Consider the following 25165-nt stretch of genomic DNA (forward strand, 5'->3'; position numbering starts at 1 on the left):
CCCGCCCGCGGCGCCCGCGCCCCGGCACGCACGACCACCCCGGAGCCGGACGCTGCCGCCGCTGTCGCCGCCGCCGCCGCCGCCGCCGCCGCCGCCGAGCTCCGCGCCAGCAGCCTCCGCCTCCCGGATGGTAATCAGCGCCCCGCGCCGGCGCCGCGGGCGGGCGGGAGGTGGGGGCGGTGAGGGGGAAAGGGCGGGCGGCCCCGCGCCCCCGCCTCGCCGGAGGCAGCTCCCGGGGCGCTCGCCCCCCCCCCCCCTCCGACGACCGCGGCCCTGGGCAGCCGCCAGAGCGCGCCTCTGGGGCGCCTCCGCGCGGACCGGGTGCCGGCTCCGCTCCCGCCCTCCCCGCCTCGCTCGCAGTCCGCCCGCCGGCGCTCAGGCCGCGGGGGAATCCCTCCATCTCCCCGCCCCGCGCCCCGGGAGGGGAGGGGACAGCGCCGGCGCTCGCGGACCCGCTTTCTCCGAGGGAGCGCCCGAGAGGCGAGCGCGCACTGAGACGCGGGGACTGGGCGCTGCGCTGAGCTCCCGGAGGCGCCCGGTGCCGTCGGGTCGGGCCGAGCCGAGACGCCCGCAGCCGCGGCGGGACCGCATTCCCGGCGGCGGGGGCGCCCACCGACTGCGCGCCCTTATGTTCCCCGCGCAGGACACTCTGCCCCGCGGCGGGCTGAACCTGAAGGAGGAGCCGCTGCTGCCCGCCGGCCTGGGCTCGGTGCGCTCCTGGATGCAGGGCGCGGGCATCCTGGACGCCAGCACCGCGGCGCAGAGGTAAGCGCTCGGACGCGACCCAGTGCGCTCGGGTTGGAGTGCTCCGCGCCGCCTTCGCTCAGCCTGCTGAGCTGCTGGGGCGAGGGGTGGGGGGGAGCCCCCAACTCTGGACAGTGCCGGCAAGCTCTCCTGCCCACCCTGCCCCGAGTGCTTCTGCTTCCTCCTGAGGCTGTGGGGCGGGCCGGGGCGGGGCTTCTGCCCCCTCTGCCGCGGTCCCGGCTCTGATTTCTGGTTTCTGACTGTCGCTCCGGGGCCGGGCTGTCCACGGCTCTACAGTAGAAGGTATCCCCGCTGCCTGCTGTCCCTGAGCCATGCCCCACAGCCACCGGCCGTCAAGGAACAGCCAACCCCTCCTTCGTGGGCAGTCCCACTGCCTCTCCTTGTCCAATTCCGCGGCTCTCTGCCAGGAAAGGCACAAAACCCAGCCCCCTTTCTGCTTTCCCACGCCCCTCAGAGTTGAAGGAGGGGGGTGTGCAAGAGCCAGAGAAGCGGCTGGGGGCTGAAGAGTAGGGAAGGAGCGAGGTGGGCAGTCGACTTGGCTTGAATGATTGGGGCTGGGGCTGGGGCTGGGGCAGGGCGCTCAGGTCCCGCCTCTCCTCAAAGTGGTTTCCTGGTGGTCCTGGGGGAGGCAGAGGGTCCCTGGGAACCCAGCACCCATGCCCATCTCCTCTGACGCCTTTGCAGGAGTATGGGCAGGGGGCCTGGGTGGGGAATGGACTCCTGGATCTGGGAAGGAAGTTTAAAAGGTTTGTTGACCTGTTCCTCATAACACCTGGACCGCGGACTTGTTGTGCCCCTGCTTGTGGGCGGTGCGTGTGTGTTGGGGCTGGGAGGGGGATATTAGCTCTCCTGCCGGGAGTTCTCAGTGGTTGGGACTAAGGAGGTGCTGCCTCTGCACACCCCCAGGGCACTTGGGAGCTGGGCTTCCCAGGGGTCTGAACAGCTACTTGTCCAGCAGCCTGAGGGGATTCTGATGGGGGGGGGGGCGCCAGGGCAGAGCAGGTCTGGCACCCTGCCCCAACCTTCACATCCCCAAGCCTGTTCAGGGGACACCAACCCGAACCTCAGCCCTTACAGACACACACCTTGTTTCATGTGTGAAGTGAGCCCTGTGTTTCTGCACCCCTGTCCTTTCCTGATTGTCGGAGGGAGTGCTGGGGCGGGGGGGCGGCTCTCTCTGGAACTCATCTCTTCAAGAGGAGAGGGTCTTGCCGATGAATTAATTTACATAGCTTTCCTCATGATATAACTATATTTCAGAAAAATGGGTAAGTAGCAAACCAAAACCCACCTGTTCTAATACAACGACCGGTAACGTTTTAGTGTATTTCCTTCCCATCTTTTTTCCCATTCACATTCCCCCCGCCCCCCGGGCTGTGTATACAATTCTGTATCCTGCCTGTTTTTCTGTTGGTTCTGGTTTTTTATTTAATTTGCGGTGGTCCATTTCTTAATGGGGGCTCCCTCTTTTTCTCCACCATCGGCTGTGGTGAGAGCTCCTTGTAAGAGTGGGTGAAGAGGTCCAGTGGGGCCTCGGGGGTGTAAGTCCCTTATTTCTCTCCCACCTGCCCCTCTGCATCTGTCTCGAGCCAGCAGATTTGATGAGAGGGAAGCAGATGCACAAGGAGGCAATGCACTTGTAGCCTGTGTAGTTACAGAAGTGCAGGGATGAGGCCCTTTGCCAGGGGATCCGACCAGCAGGGGTGTCATCTGCACGCGGGCATTCTTGAGTGGTACTGAGGTGTCCAGTCTGAGTCCCCAGGGCCACATTGCTGGGACTCAGTAGGCTTCCCCAGTTTGGCGAGGGGGCATTTCTTCAGGCCTGGGCTCCTTCTCTGCAAGTCCAGAGACTTCTGGGCCTCGGGGCACAGACTGGGAGCCCCTGCCCCCATTTGGGGGACTCTGGGCCACCTCCTTCCACAGGGGAGCACGATGAAACTTTCTCCTCATTCTTCTAACAGCAGCCCGTCTCTCCAGTTTGTGTCTTGGTCCCCAGTCAGTCCTCTGCTCTGGTCTTTCCCTCCTGAAACAGCAACAACCAACCTTCCTTTCTCTGCCCCTGCCTCTTCAACCTCTGCCCAGCTCCGCCCCGTCGCACCTCTGGGAAACGTGCCCAGGAGCACTCTTCCCCAAGGCTGCTTGGGATCTGACAGTGTCCTTGATGCCTCTGCCCCACAGCCCCCTGATTGTCAAGGCTTCTAGACGTTTCCTCACAGTCAGAGGTCAACTTGTCACAGTAGCACTCCCTTGCCCTCCACGTCTTTCCTCCCAGGTTTGAAGGTTAACCTCCCTCCCCCCCCACCTCAGCCTCCTAGCCCACTGCTCCAGGCCCAGTCTCTCACCCCCCCCCCCCAAATCATCTACCATGCCCTGGGGGGACCAGAGCAATATTTCCAAAGAACTTTTCTCCACTCTGTTCCTCTCCAATTAAAACCTCAGTCACCCCTACTTCCTCCCAGGTATTCAGCACTCAAAGCTCATCTCCGTCTGGCCCCAAACTCCCTTGGAGCCCTTGACCTGATACATGGCATCTAACAACGCCTCTTGAAACAGTTCCCCTGGCCCCAGCATGCACAAAACCCACTGAATAAAGTCTTATGGTCTCGGGGACCACCCCTCACCCCAGCACCTCCAACATTTGCACCCTCCCACCCGGACCTCAGGCACAGTTCTTAGTGCTGCCTAAGGATACTGGCCGCAGTATCAGTCAGCCTGTGCCCCTCCAGCCTGTGCCTTCCTTTAGGGCCAGGATAGTGGCTTATTCATCCTGGTGTCCTCAGCACCAGGACAGGCTAGAGCAGTCAGCAGGGGGGCCGACGAGGATCTGCTGAAGGACACAGGAGTGGATGTTAGAAAGTTCCCAAATCCCTTTCTGCTGGGCTCTCCTCTCCACGTCGGTGGACCCCAAGATCCACCTGACTCCAGGAACCGGGTACTGGGACAGCCAAATTGTACAGAAGGGAGGGGTGGAGAAGGCCCAGAACCTGCCCAGATGGGTAAGGAAGGCTCTCTGCCAAGAGGAAGGAAGTCCTGAGCAGAAGAGGGGTAGGGAGAAAGAGGGGCTCCGTGCCCTTGCCCTGGAGAGGCAACAGGGGAGGGAAGGGAAGTCGGGTGCAGAGGGCTGGCAGGAACTTCTCAGTGGGGAGCTCTGCGCAAGGATTCCTGGCCAGCGCTGTGACTTCATCTCTAAGCCGCAGGTCCCAGCCCCAGCCCGTGTGCCCCGGATGACCCTGCAGACCACGTCCTCTTACTGAGGTGCGCGGCCCCGGCGGCAGCCCAGGGAGACCCCTGTGAGACCCAAACCCGCCCTCCCCCTTGAGCTGGTCCCAGCACACAGGCAGGCCCTGAGAGGGAAGCCAGCTGGGGCTGCCTTTCCTGTAAGCAGCTGCAGGCTGGCCTCCCTGCTAGGAAATGCTTTTGTTTGCTTTAATAATTAATAGCCGCTCCTCAGCCTGGGACCTGGCAGGCAGGCCTGTGGGTGGGTGGCGAGGGAGTGGGCAGAGAGAAGCAGGGTGGGCAGCCCTACAGCTGGAAGGGTGGGCAAGAGGAAGGGTGGGAGAGCTGACCAGTGAGACCCCTTCCCTCCCTGCCCCCTCACTGGGGGACCCCCGGTGGTTGAGACATCTTCCCGTGGCAGGTGAGCCCTGCCGATGCCGCAGCGGGAATGGGGATATGAAGCAGTGGAATGGGACAGTGGGAGCAGGGGATACGAAGCAGCCCCAAAGCCTCCGCTCCCTCAGACCCCTCTGGACACGGTTCAGAGCCTCGGGGTCCTCCCGGTACCCACACCGTCCAGGTGTGTGCGCCCCCGTTTTTATCTTCCTGTTTGGTGGCACAGCTGGGCTCTGGGCATGTTGGGCCGGGCAGGGCGCAGCCAACAGATCTTGTGCCGGCCCCAGCGTGATGGTTATCAGCAGTCCCAAGGGGCCCCGGGGAGGTGGGGGCCTGCAGGGAGCAGGGCCAGCGGGACACTTGGAGGAAGAGAGGACGCAGAGAAAGGAGAGACCCATGCAGCGGTGCCAGGATAGGGAAAAGAAGAACTGCGATTAGCAGAGACTTTAGGGAAAGGGGAGGCAAAAGGATGAGATACAGGAGACATGCTTTTTGTTCCACATCTCCTGGGGGAGGGCAGGTTAAAAGCCCCCCCCCCCCACCATTACAGATCCCTTCGGGGCTTGTCCCCATTTCCCGAGCTCCCCAGATTCCAAGGTGGATCAGGCCCAAGCCAAGACATTGCTCAGAACTTCGGCCTGTCCAGGCGGGCACGAGTGGGGGGGAGGCGGGAGGAGGTATCTCTGGGGAGACGCCAAACTCCAGCCTCGGCCCCTCGTCCTCTGAGGGTTTGGGAGGCTTGTTTTAGATTGCTCGTGTTTATTATAAGCGTGTAGTCAAGGACGTAAGGAGCCCCAGGTGACCTCCCGAGGAGACAGCTGAGACTGTGAGATGCTCTCTGCCCTGGAAAGCTGTCGCAGGGTCCAGCAGCTGCCTCGAGAAGGGTGCACCCCACTCAGCCTGGCCAAGGAGCATCTCCAGGGGGCCGCTGTGGCCCCAGCAACGGCAGCCGGACAACTCTGCAGCCCCCAGCGTGTCCCCGCACGCATCCCCCACGTGCTTTAAAGCACAGGCCACCTGAATGGCCCCAGCTGTGAGGGTCAGGTTGTCCTCGGGGTCAGCTTGAACCTGGATTTCCTGCACAGTGCTCAGGAAGCCCACGCGCATCTCTGCCTGCTACAAAGCAGGTGTCCTCAGACCCTAAAGGAGCCGCACCAACCAGAGCTCTTCTGTCCCAGCCGCCTTTAACTTCTGGGCTGTTTCCAGAACAGAAGCTGGCAAGGGGGCGAAGTGGGCCCTCGCGGGAATATGAAAACGAGCCCTTTGTCCCCCCACATCCGGGGTCTTGAGTACAAGAGCAAATGCCCCGCCACCTCAGCCCACTCCAGAGTCGACAGGAAACTGTTCTGAACATTTTGTCGAGAACAGTCTTTTGAAGAAAGCCAAGAGATGGGTAATTCTTTCTGGAGCCTCACAAAAGTGATCGACGTGGCTGTTTTCGTCACTCAGCTGCGTTTATCTGAAAAAGGCGCCCATGCGGCATGCTCTGTGCACTAACGATGCTAAGTGAATGAAATGTCTCTGAATTATAGGCTCCGGCAACACAGGCACCAGGTGAGCCAGTTCCTAGGCCTACCCGCCAAGTTGCACTCAGTCCCTTGGGCTGTAATTTTACCAGCTTCCAACACACCGAGGGCCTCCCGATGGCTGGTAGTTGGTACCCCAGCCAAATCCCCTCCAGACCCTTGGTAAAGGGTCTGCTTCCCCTGCTGGCATCTGCCTCCCGGAACCTCCGCAGGCTGCCAGGGCCCGCTCTGCCCGCTTGCGCACCAGGCCGCAAAGTACCTTAGAAACGCTGCCCCGGGAGCCCTCAGCCAATGGCTGAAGTTGGTGGATGACTACCCCAGCTCCTTCCTCCAGCCCTCCAGCAGATAACTCTGCAGCACCTGTTCGAGACTGTTTCCAGAGCTCCCAGCCGCCTGAGCCGCAGTTGCCCAGGGCAGTAACTTGTTGATAAGGCACCCTTTAGGGAGTGCCTTTCCCTCTCTCATTCCCCAGCCTGGCCAAGTGTTTCCTGGAATCACTGTTTGCGTTTGAAGCCTTGCCTCTCCAGACTTCAGGGACTCTACTCCTGCTGCCCTTCTTTCTTGTAGATAAAGGATTCATGCCTGTAGTTTCCCCCCACATCCCGGTGGCGATCTTGGGCAACCCCATCTTGGAGACCACAGAATCAGAGACATTGGCCTTCATCCACATCCATCTGTCTCTAAGCCAGTAAGAGAGCGGACAGTGGCCCCACCTCCCACCGGTAGCCCACCTGCACCCAGCAGGGGCTCTCAGACCTCTCTGCACCCCTGCCCCCCCATGTCTGTTTTCTGAGTTTGAGTCAATCTCTCTTTTCTTCCTTTGTGTTCTTTCATCTTGGTTTGTTTCCTCATTACAAGAGCAAAAGTCTCTCCTGACCCCTCCCACCCCTCTCCCTTTGGGGCTTGCACTCCCACTTCGGGATGTTGATTGGTCACCTCCTGCGTGTTGGGGGTGCAGGGGGGGGGGCCAGGAAGGAGAAGGAAGGATAGTCCAGACCTACCTCACGTTCTTGCTGATGTGCTGACCCTTATGTCATTCTCTGTCTCTTGCTCATAGGAAATACCGGAATGCCTTTAAAGTAAAACTTATTCTATTTCACCTTGACCCTCTCACATGTCCAGCCAGAGTATGAGCAGGGTGAACTGCAGACACTCACAGACCAGGAGTGAGCCCTGGGTGTGCCCAGCAGGGGTCTCGCCCACTCTGCTGTCCTCTCCGGGTCTGCAGGGGGCTGGAGCTGTTCCTCATATTGTTCTGTCCTTGTTCACCTGATAGTAATTCTGTCGGGAGCTGTAAACTAGCCACCTGTCCCACTGTTTTGCCTGGATGTCTGTGAGCCAAGGAAGAGGCGGGTGCCTCAGACCTGCTAAGCAAGGTGAGGAAGGGATGATGATGCTGGGCTGCCCCAGGAATGGAACTGAACCTGACCCCACTTTGGGGTAGGGCACAGGTACGTGAGGCAGTGCAGCTGCTCTGTGTCCCCCAGCTGGCAGCACTGGGTGCTGGTACACAGGCCCCAGGCAGGGGACAGAAGGACCTGCTCTCTTCTCTCTCCCTGGGTTTCCTGACCTCTCTCCCCAGGAATCCCCCCTTGGATGGAGGGCAGCCCCGTGAAGGGAGTTTGGCTTGGGACTTGGGCCAGACTTCCTAGGTCTGGTCCTTAGAAGCCTGGCAGGAGCTGGCAGGCAGCCAGGACCCGGGACTGACTGACATTTGCCAAGAGGGATGGATGAGAGAGACGCATGCCAGCATCATTGATTTACTCTTGGCCTGGAAGTGCAGGGGTGTCTGTGAAGAAAGGGTACACTGAGTGGTCTAGGGGATTGCGTTATTGCTGGGCATCCACCCCTTGTCTGTTAAGGCCCCTCTCCTTGGACCTTCCATCCCTGCTGCCTGAGAGCCTTCTAGACACCTTCCCTAGGCTAGCTGACGGAAGAAAGGGCACAGTGATGGGGAGGGCTCCACAAGCCCACCCTTCTGCCTTTTCTCCCCTCAGGTGGTCCTGGAACCTGACCCTGGGAGCACCTCCTCCCACCACCCCTAAACTGGTCCTGGGGTCAGGGTTGCTGCCTCATTAGCATATGCATCAACAGTAATCAAGGGCCTGCTGTGATCAAAGCTCTTCGGGCATCCCTGCTTCTGGCAAATGGGAAGCAGGAGGGTCAAGGCCAGGACTTGAAAGGACCGTCAGCCTGAAAGGGAGGGGAGGAGAAGGCTGAGGAAATGGGAAGCTGGAGGGGGAACATCCCTGCAGAAAGGGACAAGCGGTTGGTGAGGAAGAGAAGGTGTGGGTGGCCCTCCTCCAACTCCTTGATCAGAGAGAAAGAAGACCATCATTTCTGCCTCTGAAATCAGCATTTCACATGGAACGGTGAAGCTCTCAAGTAGGCTTGAGGAGGTGGAACACTGGTCCTTTCATTGTATTTACCATAATATGTAGAAGGAGGGGCGCCTCGGTGCCTCAGTGGGTTAAGCGTCCGACTCTTGATTTCGGTTCAGGTCATGATCTCATGGTTCGTGGGATCTGGGCTCGAGCCCCACATAGGGCTTTGCACTGACAGCACAGAGCCTGCCTGGGATTCTTTCTCTCCCTCCGTCTCTGCCCCACCCCTCCCCGCCTTGCGTGTGCTTGTGTGCACAGTGCCCTCGCTCTCTCTCAAAATAAATATTTTAAAAAATCCTGAATATATATGAGTAAAAACATAACGAGGCTCTCAAGCCAGGATATCCCAGATATTATGGTTTTGCAAGAATATCCCAGCACCATCACCCTCATCCTATCGGCATCCCTGGGACAGCTTCTCTTTCCCACCCCACTGCACCCTCCCCACAGGCATCATCTTCTAAGCCCTGCCTGGCTTCAGAACCTTCTGGTGGCCTTTCCTTGTATTTGTCAAACCACATCCCTCAACATCCGTTATCTCACACAGTTTCTCAGAGTCAGAAATCAGGGAGCAGCTCAGGGCCTCTTATGAGGCGGCAGTCATCTGAAGGCTTTGCTGGGGCTGGTAGATCTTCTTCCAGTGTGGCTCATTCACGCTGCTGGCAAGCTGAGGGCTGGCAGAAGACCTTGGGTCTTCTCCATGTAGACCTTCCACATGGCTGCTTGAGTGTCCTCACAAGATGGCAGCCAGCTTTGCCCTGTGTGGCTGATCCAACAGAACGAGGCAGAAGCCACGGTGTCTTTTATGACCTAACCTTGGAAATCATATGCTGTCATTTGTGCTGCATTCTATTGGCCACACAGACCAACCCCGATACAGTCTGGGAGGGGACTACACAAGGGCGCGAATGCCAGGAGGAGGGGATCATGGGGCACCATCTTGGCTACCACACGCAGGAACGCCAGCCTGAGTCAAGTCAAGTAAGGTCCGTTCCTGGAGGGTGTCCCAGGGCCCCCCACATACACTTGTGCACGCCACGAAGCCTCATTTCCTGGTGACTGTGGCCACAGCCGCCTTTTGGAGAAGGAGGATCTGAAGCTACGAGAGACCCAAGGAACACTCTTTTTAAGAGTGGCCCGGAGGAGAAAGTCTAAACTCCATGGCCTGGTTTTTGTGTCTCCGCAGTCTGGCACTACCAATGCAACTTTTCTTCTCTTCACTTCACTTTCTAAAATCTAGAAATCTAGGGGCGCCTGGGTGGCTCGGTCGGTTAAGCATCCAACTTCGGCTCAGGTCACGATCTCGTGGTCCGTGAGTTCGAGCCCCGCGTTGGGCCCTGTGCTGACAGCTCAGAGCCTGGAGCCTGTTTCAGATTCTGTGTCTCCCTCTCTCTCTCTGCCCCTCCCCCATTCATGCTCTGTCTCAAAAATAAATAAACGTTAAAAAAAAAAATCCAGAAATCTAAAATCTAAAATCTGGTCCAGTGACACCAACCCTCACACCTACAACCATTTCTCATGCTGTTTGTTCTACCCCTTGGCCTGCTGCAACTGTCAAGCTCCTAGTCACTCCTCAAGAACCAGGGGAACAGCCACCGTCTCTGTGAAGGCTTTCCCTCACCTCTCACAGACAGAAGTGATTTGCCTCTATAGATTTTTTGCATAGTAACATCTTTTGGGGAGTACCTACCACTGTGCCTTGTGCTATAGCTCTCTGTATCCGTCTTCCCTCCCTTCCAGGCATTTAATTCTGGCCCCACTCAGTGCCATGCGTCCAGTGCTTGGTACGTCGTTGAGGCTGAGGAAATACTTGATGAATAGGGCCTTTGTTTTCCCTCTGCTCTCACCCAGGCCTTGCTTCTAGGAACCGTTTCTGATGAGCCAGGAGAAAGTCTGGGCAAGGCTAGACCAGAAGGTCCTTCTGCCCAAGGGAACCAGCGTGTATCTTTCCCAAAGTGTGAAGGCAGGTCCCTATATACCTACGGAGGACACCCCCTGCCTTCAGACATAGCCCAGGTTGTGGGCTGGGCAGATTAGTGGTCCTGCACCAGTTTCATGTCACGGGCTGGGGTACAGTGGGTTGTTTGTTCCAGAACCTCCTAGCTGCCCCCTGATGCTCTAAAGGGAAGTCACAGGAGCCTCTGGTCAGTTAGATTGGCCGCTCATATATGTGGTTTTAGAGATCAGCCTTTCAAAATGTGGGGCCCAGGGGGAAATCTGCCTCCACTGCTTCCTGCTGTGACACTTGTCGCCAGCAGAGCAGGCTAGGGTGACCGCCGTCTGGGGAGCCCTGTCTAGAACTGAGATCTCTGGCAAAGACAAGGGTGGAATGGGCCCATCCAATCTAATTTCTTGCCCAGACTCTTGCCATGTCAGACCCATGTCCTGACCAGCACACCTTCCTGGTCGGAGGCGATGGGGTCTTTCTCTCCGGAGGGCACTTCCGGTGGTTTTCCAGCTCCTTTCCTCCTCGCAGTGGCGTGGGCCTGGCACGCGCACATTTTGAGAAGCAGCCCCCCTCCAACCTCAGGAAATCCAACTTCTTCCACTTCGTGCTGGCCATGTATGACCGGCAGGGGCAGCCCGTGGAGGTGGAGCGCACAGCCTTCATCGATTTCGTGGAAAAGGACCGTGTGAGAGGCTCGTGGGCCAGAGCATGGGGTGGGGAGGGAGGGCTTCCCGGAACCCCCTCCCACTGGGCAGTTGAATAGGATAGCCCGTGAAGGGGCGGGCAGAGAGGGGGGTGGAATGGATGGAAGGGAGGGAGAGGGAGTGGGATGAGGTGGGGGGGGGGGTTGAGGGGAGGCTAGAGGATCCACGTGAACACTAAGCATCCTCCCCATCTTGTCCCTGCAGGAACCTGGGGCTGAAAAGACAAACAACGGGATCCATTACCGCCTCCGATTGGTGTATAACAATGGTGAGTGACGCCCAGAGGAGGTCTAGGATCCCTGAACCTTGTGTGACGTAGAAGGCCCCATTCCTCCGGGCAGAGGAGGGCCTGGCTCCAGGTGGGGAGGGTGTGGCCTCATCGGAGGCCCCAGCAAGCCCTCTCCACCTCCCCACCCTTAGGACTTCGGACGGAGCAGGACCTCTATGTGCGCCTCATTGACTCCATGTCCAAGCAGGTGAGCCAGCCCAGGGGATGCTCAGGCCCATCCCGCCCTCCTCTCAGACCCCATTTGAGTGTGAATCCTCATCCCTGCCCCCGCCTCCCCCATGCTGCTCCTCCCCACTGGTCCAGCCCCCACCCGGCAGGAGGGTGTGCATGGCCTTGCCCTGCAATCTGGAAGAAGGTAATATTTGTACAAAGGCTCTTAGGTTGCCTCCCCTAGAAGCCCAGCCTAGAGGGGCATTCAGGTGCATGGGCTTTATTGGGGAGCCGTGGAGAAGCACTCAGGAGAAGGGGAGAGAAGGAAGCAGGACAGAGAAGGCTGAGCGGGGCTCAGCAAGGACATGGTCCCAGCTGGAGTCTAGCCTCGGCCTGATGGAGTCTAGCCTCAGCCTGATCCGTAGGGAGCTCTAGAGACGAATGGCACCCGAGTTGCGCCCCCTTGAGGCAAGGAGGCCAGGATTATGTACCCTGTATCAGTCAGTCGTTGGCTGCGGACCACTCCCAAGGGGAGAGTGTAACTTTTGAGACATTTCCAGGCTAGGCAGCTCCTATGTGCTGAGGGCAACTCTCAAGAGAAAGCCCTTAGCAGCCTACACTAACCACAGCTGGGGGATGGGAGCACTGGTCCAGGAAAGGGGACCGGGTGGGACCCCAGAGCTTCTACTGCAGATCCTTAGTGCCTTGCTGCCGTGGAAGGTCACAAGAGGCTCAGAGGCCAGCATAAGGAGCTTGGGGAAATTGAAATCTGAGTCAATCCCTGTGGATCCTGCCAAAGGCAGGGCCCCAAGACTCAGGGCTTCTTCAGAGAAGTTGTGAGTGCTGGTAAGGAGCAGGGTTGTGTCACAAATGGGCCAGTCAGTGGCTTGGAATGCAAGGTGGAGACGGGCTTTCCCACAGTCTTCAAGTAGCCTCCACCCAATCCCCGGGCAGAGGAAGAAGTGGTTTATTTCTAGAAAGCCTGCGGTCACCACGGTGTGGGAGGCAGACCAGGCAGTGTGGCAAATGGGACCGTGCAGGGGACAAATGTGGAAGGGGTTGGAGGAGGTCCAGAGAGACAGGGACCCCGCAAGTGAGGGCTGGCCGGGAGGCGCAGAGGGTTAGAAAGTGGGAAGCCAGAGCTGCAGTTTATGAAGCTCGCACTCCCTGCTTCGGGGCAGAGTGGATGCTAGGGGACCCATGGGGAGGCTGATAGAACAGTGCAAGGGGGACACACGGGCCTGGGCTGAGGACACGATACGGAGAGCCCAGAGGGACAGTGCCTCTGAGCAGGAGGCAGAGGTCCACTAGGGGCATGGAAACAGTGGAGGAAAGAGTGTGTCTACCCCACCAACAACTTGACCTTGGTCCTTGTGGTCTGGGGACATCCCCGGCCTCAAACAGAGCTGGCTCTGGAAAGCGTGGCCTGTGGACAACCAGAATCTGTAGACCGACCTCGTGACACTCTAGCCCATCCCGCCCCCCACTGTAGTGGTCCTGATTTGGCCCAGATCCCAGCTCCTGCTTTGCCTTCTTGGGCTCCCCAGAGGCCCAGAGCAAGTTGGAGGGCATGATCTTCCCTGGGGGCAGGGCTCATCTCTTCCCTCCACTTGGACTTGAGAGGAGCCTCCTTCCCCTCGAGCCTGTGCGCTCCCCCTCTCCCCCCAGGCCATCATCTATGAGGGGCAGGACAAGAACCCCGAAATGTGCCGAGTGCTGCTCACTCATGAGATCATGTGCAGGTGAGAAGGTTTGGGTCACTTGCACCTTGCCCCTCGGTCCCCACCAGGCCCTGCCCCTGACCACTGTCACCCCCCTCCTCCTCCTCGCAGCTCCCTAGGGAAGCCGGGTGGGGGAAGGCGGTGAGGGAGGAGGGAGGCCCTTGAGCACAGTGCTGGCTGAAGAGAGGGTCCTTGAGGCCCCATTAGCCTGGCCTGTTTATGTGGCTTCGCCAAGTGTTTTTGTAAGAGAGGCCTCCTGCCACCACTGGAAAGCTTAACTAATAAAGCTCAGGGGAGGCTTGCTGGGGGGAGGGGGGGCAGGGTTGGGCCTCCCGCATTAGCTCAGGAGCTAGAGAGAGGAAACTTTGCTGCTTCCTAGGTGAACCTCGGGGTGCTCCCTCAGCGGGGTGGGGAGGGGGGGCGGGGCAGTGGCGGGGGTGGGCACAGCTCTTGGCTCCCCTTCCCTCGTTACCCCAGAGCTTGGCATTTCTAGGCAAGGTCTCCTCCGGAGATGCCAGTCATACAGGGTCCTGAGAGGCAGTTCTTCATGCATGGAAAAGAGAATAGTATTCAAAAATCTGGTTGGGACACTGGCTACCTTTGGGAAGAGTAGTGACAAGGAAGAGGCATGAGGGGGTTTCTGGGGCTCTGATCACATCGTCACATTTGGTCTGGGTGCTGGTTGCATGGGTGGGTTCACTTTTTGAAAATTTATGAGCTGCATGCTTCCAATTTGAGCTCTTTTCTATGTGTATAAAAAGTGTCCAGAGAGAGAGAGAGAGAGAGAGAGAGAGAGAGAGAGAGAGAGGGAGAGAGGGAGAGACCCTGTAGGTGGCCGGCAGCCTGCTTTTCCTGCATCCGCCAGAAGCAGCATGCCATTGGGACAAGGGTTCCCCAGCCAACCTTGCACTCAGGACTGGGCTCTCCAGGTCCCCACGAAGACCCTTCCTTCTCCCCCAGGCTCCTGGGAATGAGTCCCCTGGACCAGGGATTCCATAGTCAGAGACAGGACATCAGTATCCTCATCCTGAAGCATGTGTGCGAACTGGTGCGCGCGTGCACACACACACACACACACACACACACACACACACACACCCCTTCTCCTTCCCTCCCTTTCCTCCTTCCCTCTCTCCTCATCTTCCCCCAGCCGGTGCTGTGACCGGAAGAGCTGTGGCAACCGGAACGAGACACCCTCTGACCCGGTCATTATTGACAGGTACAAGCTGGAGGCCCTGGGGGGCCAGGGCGGGCTGGGTTCAGCCACGGGGCATGGTGGCACACCCACCCTCCTGTTGGTGGCTCTAAGCAGAGACGAACTGTCAGATTCCAGGGAGCTGCCACCCCTGGCCTCTGAGCGAAGCTCCCGGTGGTAGATTTCTGGGGTTGGGCCTAGGAGTGTGGTCCCTGTGGAAGGACACCACTCTGGGGAGCCGGGGGTGGGGGTGGGGGCTGGAGGAAGTGAACCAGAGCCCAGAACATGGGCTGGGAGGACTGAGGGGCTGGCAAGAGAAAGGCAGGGTAAGCAGGGTTCCAGTCCCCCATCCCATTCTACCCCTGCACTGCTTGACTTGACGTCTCTAAACTTCCGTTTCCTTCGTTTGAAAAGTGGGGACATACTTGCTGGGTTTCAGTCACAGGATTGTCAAGGTGATACGTGTAAAGATGCGTGCTGCCACCACGATATTTTAAAAATTATTTTGTTTCTTTTTGAATTATTCTCCTTATTCTCCTCTCAATAGATAACCATTCACAGGAGCAAAAATTCGGGTTTAAAAGAGTTTATGGGAGGGGGGAAGGCTCCCACCTCTGCGTCTCACCCATCCATTGCCCTCCAAACAAGCAACCGTTGTTAGCAGTTTCTTGGGCATCTTTCTTGAGATAGTCTGCACACAGATGAGAAAATGCAGATACATATTCTTTTTGTACCTTGCCTTTTATGTTTATAAAAACAGTGGCACACCAACTGTACTTTTCAGCTCCTTTTCTCTTCTCTAAAAAACGTGTGTATCCGGGAGTTTCCATCAGGACACAAGAAGTCTCCTTTCTTCTTTTTTGCCACTGCAAACTATTCCATGGGATGGAAAAGCTATAATTTCTTATAGTCTGCCATTGCTGGACAGTTTGGCTGTTTTCGTTCCTTTTCGCGGATAAAATATTCTGCAGTGGCTTACTTTCTCCATGTGTCACTTTTCACATACATGCATTTATACGAAGGATACTTTAAAAGCAGCACTTCTGGGTCAGGGGAGATGTGCATTTGTAATTTTTTTAATGTTTATTTATTTTTGAGAGAGAGAGAGAGAGAGAGAGAGCATGAGCAGAAGAGGGGCAGAGAGAGAAGGAGACACTGAATCTGAAGCAGGCCCCAGGCTCTGAGCTGTCAGCACAGAGCCCGATGCGGAGCTCGAACTCATGAACCGTGAGATCATGACCTGAGCTGAAGTCAGACGCTCAACTGACTGAGCCACCCAAGCGCCCCTGCATTTGTGATTTTAATAGTTATTGTCAATTTGCCTTCTGTGGAGATTACACAGTTGGTATTCGTACCAGCAGTTTTGAGAACGCCTGTTGCCCACCCTCTGGCCAATTAAATATGTTGTTTATTCATTCAACAAATATACATTTTTTAATATTCACTCTGTGCCAGGGTCTCTTCCATATTCTGTGGATTAAGCAGTGACTGAAACAGACAAAAATGCTTGTGTTTATGGGCTTATGATCTAGCAGGGGAGGTGGACATGAACTGAATGAGTGAAATGGATATTATCTTAGATGGTGGTAACGGCTAAGGAGAAAAAGCAAACGTCACGAAAGATCAGAGAGTGCCCAGGAAGGGGGTATTGCAGTTTTAGAGTATTTAAGGAAAGCCTCGCTGAAACGATGACATTTGAGCCAAGGCCTGAAGGAAGTAAGGGAGTGAGCCATGTTTGAATCCAGGGGAAGAATATTCTTGGCAGGAGCGTACCTGATGCATTTAAGGAGGAGCGAGAAAGCGCAGGTGACCGGAGGAAGAGGGACCATGGGAGGAGGTGGTGTCAGAGAACCAGCAGGTGGGGGAGGAGGCGGGTAAGACCATGCAGACAGGGCCTTGTAGGTTGCATATAGATCATTATAAGGACTTTGGCTTTTATTCTGAATGGCATGGAAGCCATGGGCGGGGGATAGGGGGGCAGGCAGGAGAGGTTTGGGAGGGGAATGAGATGACCTGATTTATATTTTAGCAAGATCACTCTGACTCGTGTGTTGCAGATGACCTGTAGGAGGCAACGGGGGAGGCAGGGAGTTGAGTTACGAAGCCAGTACAGTTATCCAGGTGAGGGTAAGCGGAGGCTGTTATAGACGGGGTGTTAGGCAGGAAGTGGTTGGATAAATTTCATAGGCAGAGCTGACAGGATCTGTTACGGGAGGAGAGACAAAGTGACACAGAGAGAGGGGAGTTAAAGACACATCCAAGATTTCTGAGCTGATCAGCCCGGAAGGACAGAGTTCCTATTTCCTGAGGAGAGATTTCAGGACGAGTGGGTTTGGGAGGAGAGAGGTCAGGAGTTTGGTGTTAAGATGTTTGTTAAATGTCCAGGGGGGTTGATAAGCAGCTGAAAACATGATGATGGATCTCAAGGGAAAGGTCCAGGCTGCAGATAGAAATCTGAATGAATGAATGAATGAATGAAGTCGTTAAGAGAATCAATGCTGAATGAAAATAGAAGAGGTCCAAGAACTGAATCTGGGCTATCCAGTGTTTAGAGGTCATGGAGATGCAGAGCCACCAAAGGAGAATGAAAAGCAGCAGCCAAGGCAGTACAAGGAAAGTCGGAGGAGTGGAATGTCCTAGAAGTCTGGGTAAGAAAACATTCCAGGGACACCTTTGTGGCTCAGTCAGCAGCTAGCTCTTGATTTCCACTTAGGTCATGATCTCATGGAGACTAAGAATTGACCATTACATTTAGCAATGAGGGGGACATTGGTGACCTGAACAAGAGCTATTCCAATAGAGTGGAGGGGCAGAAGTCTGTTAGGAGGGTGTCTGAGAACGGGAGAAGAGAGACTAGAGGCAGTGAACAGAGGAACTCTGGTTTTGCTCTAAAGGGATCAGAAGGGCGCCTAGGTGGCCCAGTCGGCTAAGTGACCAACTGTTGGCTGATTTCAGGTCATGATCTGGCGGTTGGTGGGATCAAGCCTGGGGCAGGCTTCCCTGCTCAGAATCTCACTGCTTGGGATTCTCTCTCTTCCTCTGTCTCTGCCCCTCCCCTGCTCTCACATATGCATACCTGCACTCTTTCTCTCTCTCTCTCTCTCTCTCAAAGTAAGTAAATAAAATACTTTTTTTTAACGTTTATTTTTAAGAGAGAGAGAGAGAGAGAGAGCGGGAGACGGGCAGAGAGAGAGGGAGACACAGAATCCAAAGCAGGCTCCGGTCTCTGAGCTGTCAGCACAGAGCCTGTTGCGGGGCTCGAACTCGCCTGTGAGGTCAAGACCTGAGCCAAAGCCGGATGAGCAATCAACGGAGCCAGCCATGCGCCCCAAAATAAACATTTCTTAAAAATTAAAATAAAGAAATCAGAGAAATGAAAAGGTCAAGAAAAAAATACAGCGTCTTCATATGCTGAAGAGAGAACCCAGTAGGAAAGGAGGAAACGATGCTACAGGAGAGATAGAGGTGGAAATTGCTGAAGCCATGTCCTTTAGTCAGCAGAGGACATGAGATCCCATGCATGGGTGGAGGACTGGTTTAGCTGGGAGCACAGACAGTTCTCAATGGACAGAGCAAGGAAGTCAGAGAGCCTGGACCCGGAAGTGGGCAAATCAGGACATCTTCTTTCCTGATTGCTTTGTTTTCTCAGTGTAAGGGGAAGCAAGGTCAACAGTGAAGGATAAGGATGGAGAAGGAGACAGTAGGGCATGAAATAGTTGTCCAGGAGGATGAGTGAACCATTGAAACATCATGTGATTACCAAGCAGCTACGAAGGGCCTGCCTCAGGTTTATGGTCATAAGTGAGAAATTTCTCCAGCCACGCTAAACTACATGAGAGGGCAGGTGCAGAACAGGTAAGCAGTTGTGTAGAAGCAGAATTAGGGGGTTGCCAGGTGAGTGTATTGAAACCCGAGAGGGCAAGAGAGCGAAAAGAGTATGCAAAGGGCGTTTACGAAAATGGAACCAGGAATTTAAGCTAGACAGGGAGAGGAATATGGGCGGGTGAAGAGAAAGCAAGACACATGGCATGCAGGTTCTGTGATGGGGCGAAACAATTTTTTGGAGTTGAGGTACCAGAAAGGGGTTGAGCTGGAGGTTAGAAGATGGTGAGGCCGTGGGTTGTCCGTAGGTAGGATTATTCAGGGATTACATTTATCAGTAAGATGTGGCCAAGGGAAGGTAGAGACAAGGTCACCGGAGGAGTGATGCCCACGGAATGCAGAGGAGAATGTCTTGGAAGAACTATCTATCTATATTGATACTGAAACCACCAAGCGTTATGACAGGATCATTGTCCAAGAGTTTGTGTAGTGATGCAGCAGTAAAATCTTCAGGGAGTAAAGGCAAGTGATCTTGGGGTTGAAAAATGCAACAAGCAGTGGTCACTATATGTATATATATTTTTTAAATCTTTCTCTGTCAGCAAAGGGTATTGGGATATCCTGGTAAATTTCATTTCTGTCACTCTGAGGTTGAACATGGTTTCAGGTATCTAAAGTCTATTTGTATTTCCTTTTCTGTGGACTATCTGTTCATATCCTTTGCTTCTTTTTCTTTTTAAAAAAATTTTTTTAATGTCTATAGTGTATTTTTGAGAGAGACAGACAGGGCACAAGTGGGGGAGGGGCAGAGAGAGGGAGACACAGAATCCGAAACAGGCTCCAGGCTCTGAGCTGTCAGCACAGAGCCCGATGTGGGGCTCAGACCCATGAGCCACGAGATCGTGACCGGAGCCGAAGTGGGACGCTTAACTGACGGAGCCACCCAGGCGCCCCCTTTGTGTATTTTTCTACGAAGGATTGGCTTTTGTTATTGATTTGTAGGAGTATATGTTAAGGAAATTAGCCCTTTGCATGTATCGCTCTTTTTTCTTTCTAGTTGATTGTTATCTTGTAACTTCTTATAACGAAACTTGCCCAACCGCTCAATCTTTTAAGTGCTCTGGATTTTTGTCATCGTTAGAAAGGCCTCTATCACACCAAACTTATTTTTAAAACTGTATCCTATGGTTTCTCCTGGTACCTTTATGGTTTCATTGTTTACATGTAAATATTTGATCCATTTGAAAAAATAACCAAGTTCTTGTGTCCCATATAATACATACAGAAGAAAAATATAACAAGATAGAAATTATGAGGCATAATGATCAATGTACACCTGTGAACCTACCAACTAACTTAAAATTAGAACATTAAAAATACTATTTTTTTAAGTTTATTTATTTATTTTGAGAGAGAGAGTGTGAGCCTGGGAAGGGGCAGAGAGAGAGAGAGAGAGAGAGAGAGAGAGAGAATGGGAATCCCAAGCAGGCTTCACACTATCAGTGCAGAGCCCGATGCGGGGCTTGAACCCACGAACTGAGCTCATGACCTGAGCTGAAACCAAGAGTCGGATACTTAACTGACTGAACCACCCGGTGCCCGACATTAGAAGTGTTACTGAAGCCTTTGCTATCTCACAACAATGCCTACCCCTCTCCTAAAGGTGATGAGTAAATGAACTGTGGGTTTATCCTGAAAATACCTAAAACATATCTAATAGCTAAAAATTAGATTGTAAACAATATGTTTAGTTGTGCTTATTTTTAACTTTATAAAAGTGATATCGCGTTGTAGTAGTCTTCTAAAATGTTCTTTTTAATTGTGTGGTATTTAGCTATGGTTGGCTGTGCTTTGTTTTTGCTGTTAGAAGCAAAGCTGCCTTGAACATTCTTGTCTGTCTCTCCTAATTCGAACAGGTGCAACAGTGTGTTTAGGATGTCAACCTCAGACTGGATCTGCCAGGTCATAGGGTGTGGATGTGATTAACTTTAGGAGTCAAGGTCAAAGCGTTTTTCAAGATGGTTGTCTTGAGTAGTGCTCCCAGCCACAGTGATTGAGTTCCTATTGCTCTCCCTCCTCACCAACACTCACTGATGTCAAACCTCTTTGTGTTTGCCAGCCTAGTGGGCACACAGGAAATTATGTGGGAGCTTTAATTTGCATTTTCCTGATTACTAACGAAGTTGAGCATATTTTTATTTGTTTATTGGTATTTGCATTACTTCTACTAAGTATATGCTGAAGTCTTGCCCATTTTTCTTTTTGAATTGTTCGGGTTTTTGATATTGATTTTAATGGTTCTTTATGAATCCTAGATACTGATCCTTTATCAGGAAGGTGTATTTCAGGTATCACAATGTAATTGAATTTATCAATATTTTTCTCATGGTGTTTACTCTGTGTTTTATTTCAGAACTCTTTCCCTATGCTGAGTCATAAAGATATTCTTCTATATTTTCTTGTAAAGGTTTTACAGTTTTTCATTTTACAATTAGGTTTATAATCCATGTGGAACTAATTTGGGGGCATTGTGTGAATTAAGGAGTCATTCTAATTACTTTTATTTATGAATCACTAATTACTCTAGTATCACTTATTAAATATTTCATCCTTTCCTACTTAGCTGCAGTATCATCTATATTTGAAATCAGGTTTCCTTCTATTTGTGGGTCTGTCTCTAGACTCTTTGTTTTATTCCTTTGATCTGTTTGATAATCCCTGTGCTGACATCATGTTTTTTAATCACTATAGCTCTACAATAATGGTATAAACAAGTGTGTAGGGCAAGCCTCCTACCCTCTCTTGTTCTTGAGGAGAATATTGCATATTTTGGCCTTTTGTGTTTCCATATAAATTTTAGGATCCACTTATAAAATCACACACACACACACACACACACACACACACACACGGATCTTTGGATGCCTTGGTTAATATTACAATTAACTTGTACATTAATTTGGAAGAGAATTCACATCTTTTTGCTACTGAATCCATATCCATGGATATGGTTTCTCTCTCCATTTATGTATATTTTCTCTAATGCCTTTCAGTAAAGTTGTATAATTTTCTCAATAAAGACTACATATACTTATTTTTTATTTATTTACTCATTCAATAAATATTTATTGAGCATCTACTATGTACCAGGTACTGTTCTAAACTCTAAGAATACCAGAGTAAACAAAGCAGACAAAAGTATCTGTACTCATGGAGGGAGAAGACACAGGGAAGATAGGCAAAAGCAGTAATTCTGAGTGTGGTAGAGCGTGATATGTGGAAAAAAATAGAGAAAAAAAAACTGATCAGGAATTTGGGGGTTGGGGAAATGTGATTTTTAAATGGAGTGGTCACAGTAGGCCAAATTGAGAAAGTGGAGTTTGAGGAAAGATTTAGAGATGAGAGAATGAGCCATTCAGATGTATGAGCAGCTTATTTCTAATACAGTTTATATTTTGTTGCTATTACAAATTATATCTTTTTTTATATTTTCTAACTCTTTGTTGATAGTATAGAGAAATGCAATTGGTATTTGCATGTGGATCTTTGTCTTTAGATTTGTTTTGCTTTTTCTATATAGACAGTCGTCTTATGCAACCTTGACTGTTCCTTTTTCTATTCAATTCTTACGTACTTTTTTTTCTTACTTTATTGCACTGGCTAAACCTCAAGTACAACACTGAGTACAAGCAGTGGCAATGGAATTCTTGTCTTGTTTTTTATTTTGAAGAAAATGTTTCCAATGTTTTACTATTAAAAACATGGTTAACTGTAACTATTTGGTAGTATATTCCATCAGGTTAAAAAGTTTGGTAAGAAATTTTTGTTTTGGGAGGCTTTTAAAATCATGAATGGATGTTGAACTTCACATGTTGCTTTTCTCTGCATGTACTGAGTTGATCAGATAGCTCTTCTCCTTCAAACTATTAATGTGCTGAATTTCATTACTGGTTTTCCTAATCCTGAATTACTACTGGTAGAAATCTAACTTAATAATAGTTTACTGTCTTCTCTATATGCTGCAGGAATTGGAATTGTTAATAATATATTTAGAGTTTTTGTATTTATGTTCAACAGCGATTGACTTGTAATTATCTTATAATGTCCAGGTATGATTTGGACAGTTAGTGATGTACCAGCCTCAAATAATTAAAAGGGGCATGTTCTTTCTTTTACTATTTGCTGGATGAGTTTGTATGAGTTTGGAATGATTTGTTCTTTGAAAATTTGTTATAATTTGCCTTGAGTTTTTGCGGATGAGGAAGAGAGAATTTTTAAACCATTGACTCTTTTTTTAAAAAATGGTCGTAGACATTTTAGGCCTTCTATTTCTTTTTTTACTTTGCTTTAGTGAGTTATATTTTTTAAGGAATTTATACATTGTACCTAAGTTTTCAAATTTGTTTCCATAAAATTGTTCATAATGTTCTCTTATCTTTTTTCTCTTTGCTGTATTTTTAACTATGAACATTTTCCATTCCTGGTATTAGTTGTTTGTATCATATCTTTCTCTTCAATAAGGTTTGTCAGCTATTTGTCACTTTTCTAAAACTTTTAGCCTAATCAATCTTTTTCTAATTTTTGTGTGTTTGCTTTGCATTACATTAATTCTGCATCTATCTTGATTTTCTCCCTTCTCCCTTGACTTTGTTTTGTTCTTTCCTAATTTCTTGAGTTGGACACTTATTTCATTAATCACTGACTTTCTTCCTTACTAACACAATCATTTAAGGCTATCACATTTCTTTAAAATACTACTTTCTTACAGCTCACATTTTCATATCTCATGTTTTTATTATCACTCAGTTTCAAGGATTGTTAAATTTCTGTTATGACTTCTTTTTCAATGCATGGGATACTTAGAGGTGTGTTTTCTTATTCTTTATTTTTAATTAACTTTATGGGGCGCCTGGGTGGCTTAGTCAGTTAAGCGTCTGACTTTAGCTCAGGTCATGATCTCATGGTTCACAGGTTTGAGCCCCACATCGGGCTCTGTGCTGACAGCTCAGAGCCTGGAGCCTGCTTCATGGATTCTGTCTCCCTCTCTCTCTGCCCCTCCCCTGCTTGTACTCTGTCTCTCTCTCTCTCTCTCAAAAATAAAATAAAACATTAAAAAAATTTTTAAATTAACTTTATGAGGTATAATCAATATGCAATAAAATGTACATGAAGTATACAGTTTGAAAAGTTATGACATATGTATATACTGATGAAACCATCACCACAATTGAAATAGTGAACATATCTTTCAACCCCAAAAGTTCCTTCATGCCCCCTTGGAATCTTTCCCTCTCTCCCCTTACCTGAATCCTCAGGCAACCGCTGATCTGCTTTCTGTCATTATAGATTTATTCGCATTTTGTAGAATTTTATATAAATGAAATTATACAATGTGTGCTTTTTTTTTCTAGGTTTTTTTCACTCAGCATAATCTTCTTTGTGTGTTTCATCCATGTTGTTGCATGTATCAATAGCTCATTCCTTTTTATTGCTGAGTAGTATTCCATTGTACGAATATAGCAAAATGTGTTTGTGCCAGCATCTCTTGATAGCCATCTGGGCTGTTTCCAGTTTTTAGCTATTCCAAATAAAGCTTTATAAACATTTATGTACAAGTCCTTTTATGGACAAGTGCTTTCATTTCTCTTGGGAAAAATCCTAAGAGTGATGGTGAGATCATATAGTAAGAGTATGTTTAACTTTGGGGCACCTGGGTGGCTCAATTGGTTTAGTGTCCAACATCAGCTCAGGTCATGATCTCACAGTTCCTGAGTTCAAGCCCTGCATCAGGCTCACTGCTTATAGCACAGAGCCCGCTTCGGATCTTCTGTCCCTCTCTTTCTCTGCCTCTCTCTCCCTCTCCCCCAAAAATGAGTAAACATTTTTAAAAAAGAGTACGTTTAACTTTATAAGTAATTGCCTAACTGATTTCCAAAGAGGTTGTACCATTTTACATTCCCGCCAGCCGTGTATGAGAGTTGAAGCGCCTCTACATTCTCATCAGCATAATAGTCTATCTTTTTAATTTTAGCCATTCTAATAGGTGTGTGGTGGGGTCTTATTGTGGCTTTAATTTGCATACCTCTACTGACTAATGATGTTGAACATCTTTTCATGTGCTTATTTGCCATCCATAATCTTCTTTGAAGAAGTGACTGTTCAAATCTTCCACCATCACTCCTCCTTTTTATTGGGTTGTTTGCTTATTACTAACTTGTAGGAATTCTCTATCTTCTGTCTATATTCTGTGGATAAAAGTCAGATATCTATTTTACAAAAAAAAAAAAAAAATTTCCAGCCAGTGGCTTGTCTTTTCATTCTCTTAGCAGTGTTATTTGAAGAGTATGAGTTTTTAAATTTTCATGAAGTCCAATTTATTAATTTTTTTCTTTTATGTATTATGCTTTTAATGTCATAGCTAAAAAAAACCTTAACTCAATGACTTCAGCTTTCATTCTAGGAAACCAGAAAAAGGAGATGAAATTAAATCCAAAGTAAGCAGAAGAAAGGAACTAATCAATAGCAAAATAGGAAACAGATAAACAATAGAGAAAATCAGTGAAACCAAAAACTGGTTCTTTTAGAAGATCAATAAAATGGATAAATCTATAGCCAGACTGATAAAGAAAAAAAAGGGAAGACACAATTTGCCAATATCAGGAATGAGAATGGTGGCATCACTATATATTCTAGATATGTTAAATATATCAGGAACATTTTGAACAATTTTATGCCAACAAATTCAAAATTTAGACAATTTATATTTAAAAAAACTTTTTTTTAATGTTTATTTATTTTCGAGAGAGAACAAGCACAAGTGAAGGAGGGGCAGAGAGAGAGAGAGGGAGACACAGAATCTGAAGCGGGCTCTAGGCTCTGAGCCTGATGCAGGGCTCGAACTCACAAAGCCGCAAGATCATGACCTGAGCCGAAACAAGAGCCAGGTGCTTAACTGACTGAGCCACCCAGTTGCCCCCAGCCAATTACTTTTAAAGAGATTTTGAAAAGATGAAAAATATCTTCTACATTTACCCATGTAGTTAACCATT

At 50.7% G+C, this 25165-nt stretch overlaps 1 protein-coding gene across 1 annotated transcript in view; it reads left to right on the forward strand.

Annotated features, from left to right (window-relative positions):
• The first annotated feature begins 628 nt into the window (after positions 1 to 628).
• Positions 629 to 25165, forward strand: part of EBF4 (EBF family member 4) — a 57542-nt gene continuing 33005 nt past the window's right edge. Inside the window, exons 1-6 of the mRNA XM_049651054.1 lie at positions 629 to 765; positions 10764 to 10920; positions 11144 to 11207; positions 11360 to 11415; positions 13047 to 13120; positions 14250 to 14318. Of these exons, the coding sequence (XP_049507011.1) occupies positions 629 to 765; positions 10764 to 10920; positions 11144 to 11207; positions 11360 to 11415; positions 13047 to 13120; positions 14250 to 14318 (557 nt within the window). The remainder of the gene's footprint in view (positions 766 to 10763; positions 10921 to 11143; positions 11208 to 11359; positions 11416 to 13046; positions 13121 to 14249; positions 14319 to 25165) is intronic.

The sequence above is a fragment of the Panthera uncia genome (genome assembly GCF_023721935.1).
Source record: "Panthera uncia isolate 11264 chromosome A3 unlocalized genomic scaffold, Puncia_PCG_1.0 HiC_scaffold_11, whole genome shotgun sequence".
Classification (NCBI taxonomy): Eukaryota; Metazoa; Chordata; class Mammalia; order Carnivora; family Felidae; genus Panthera; species Panthera uncia.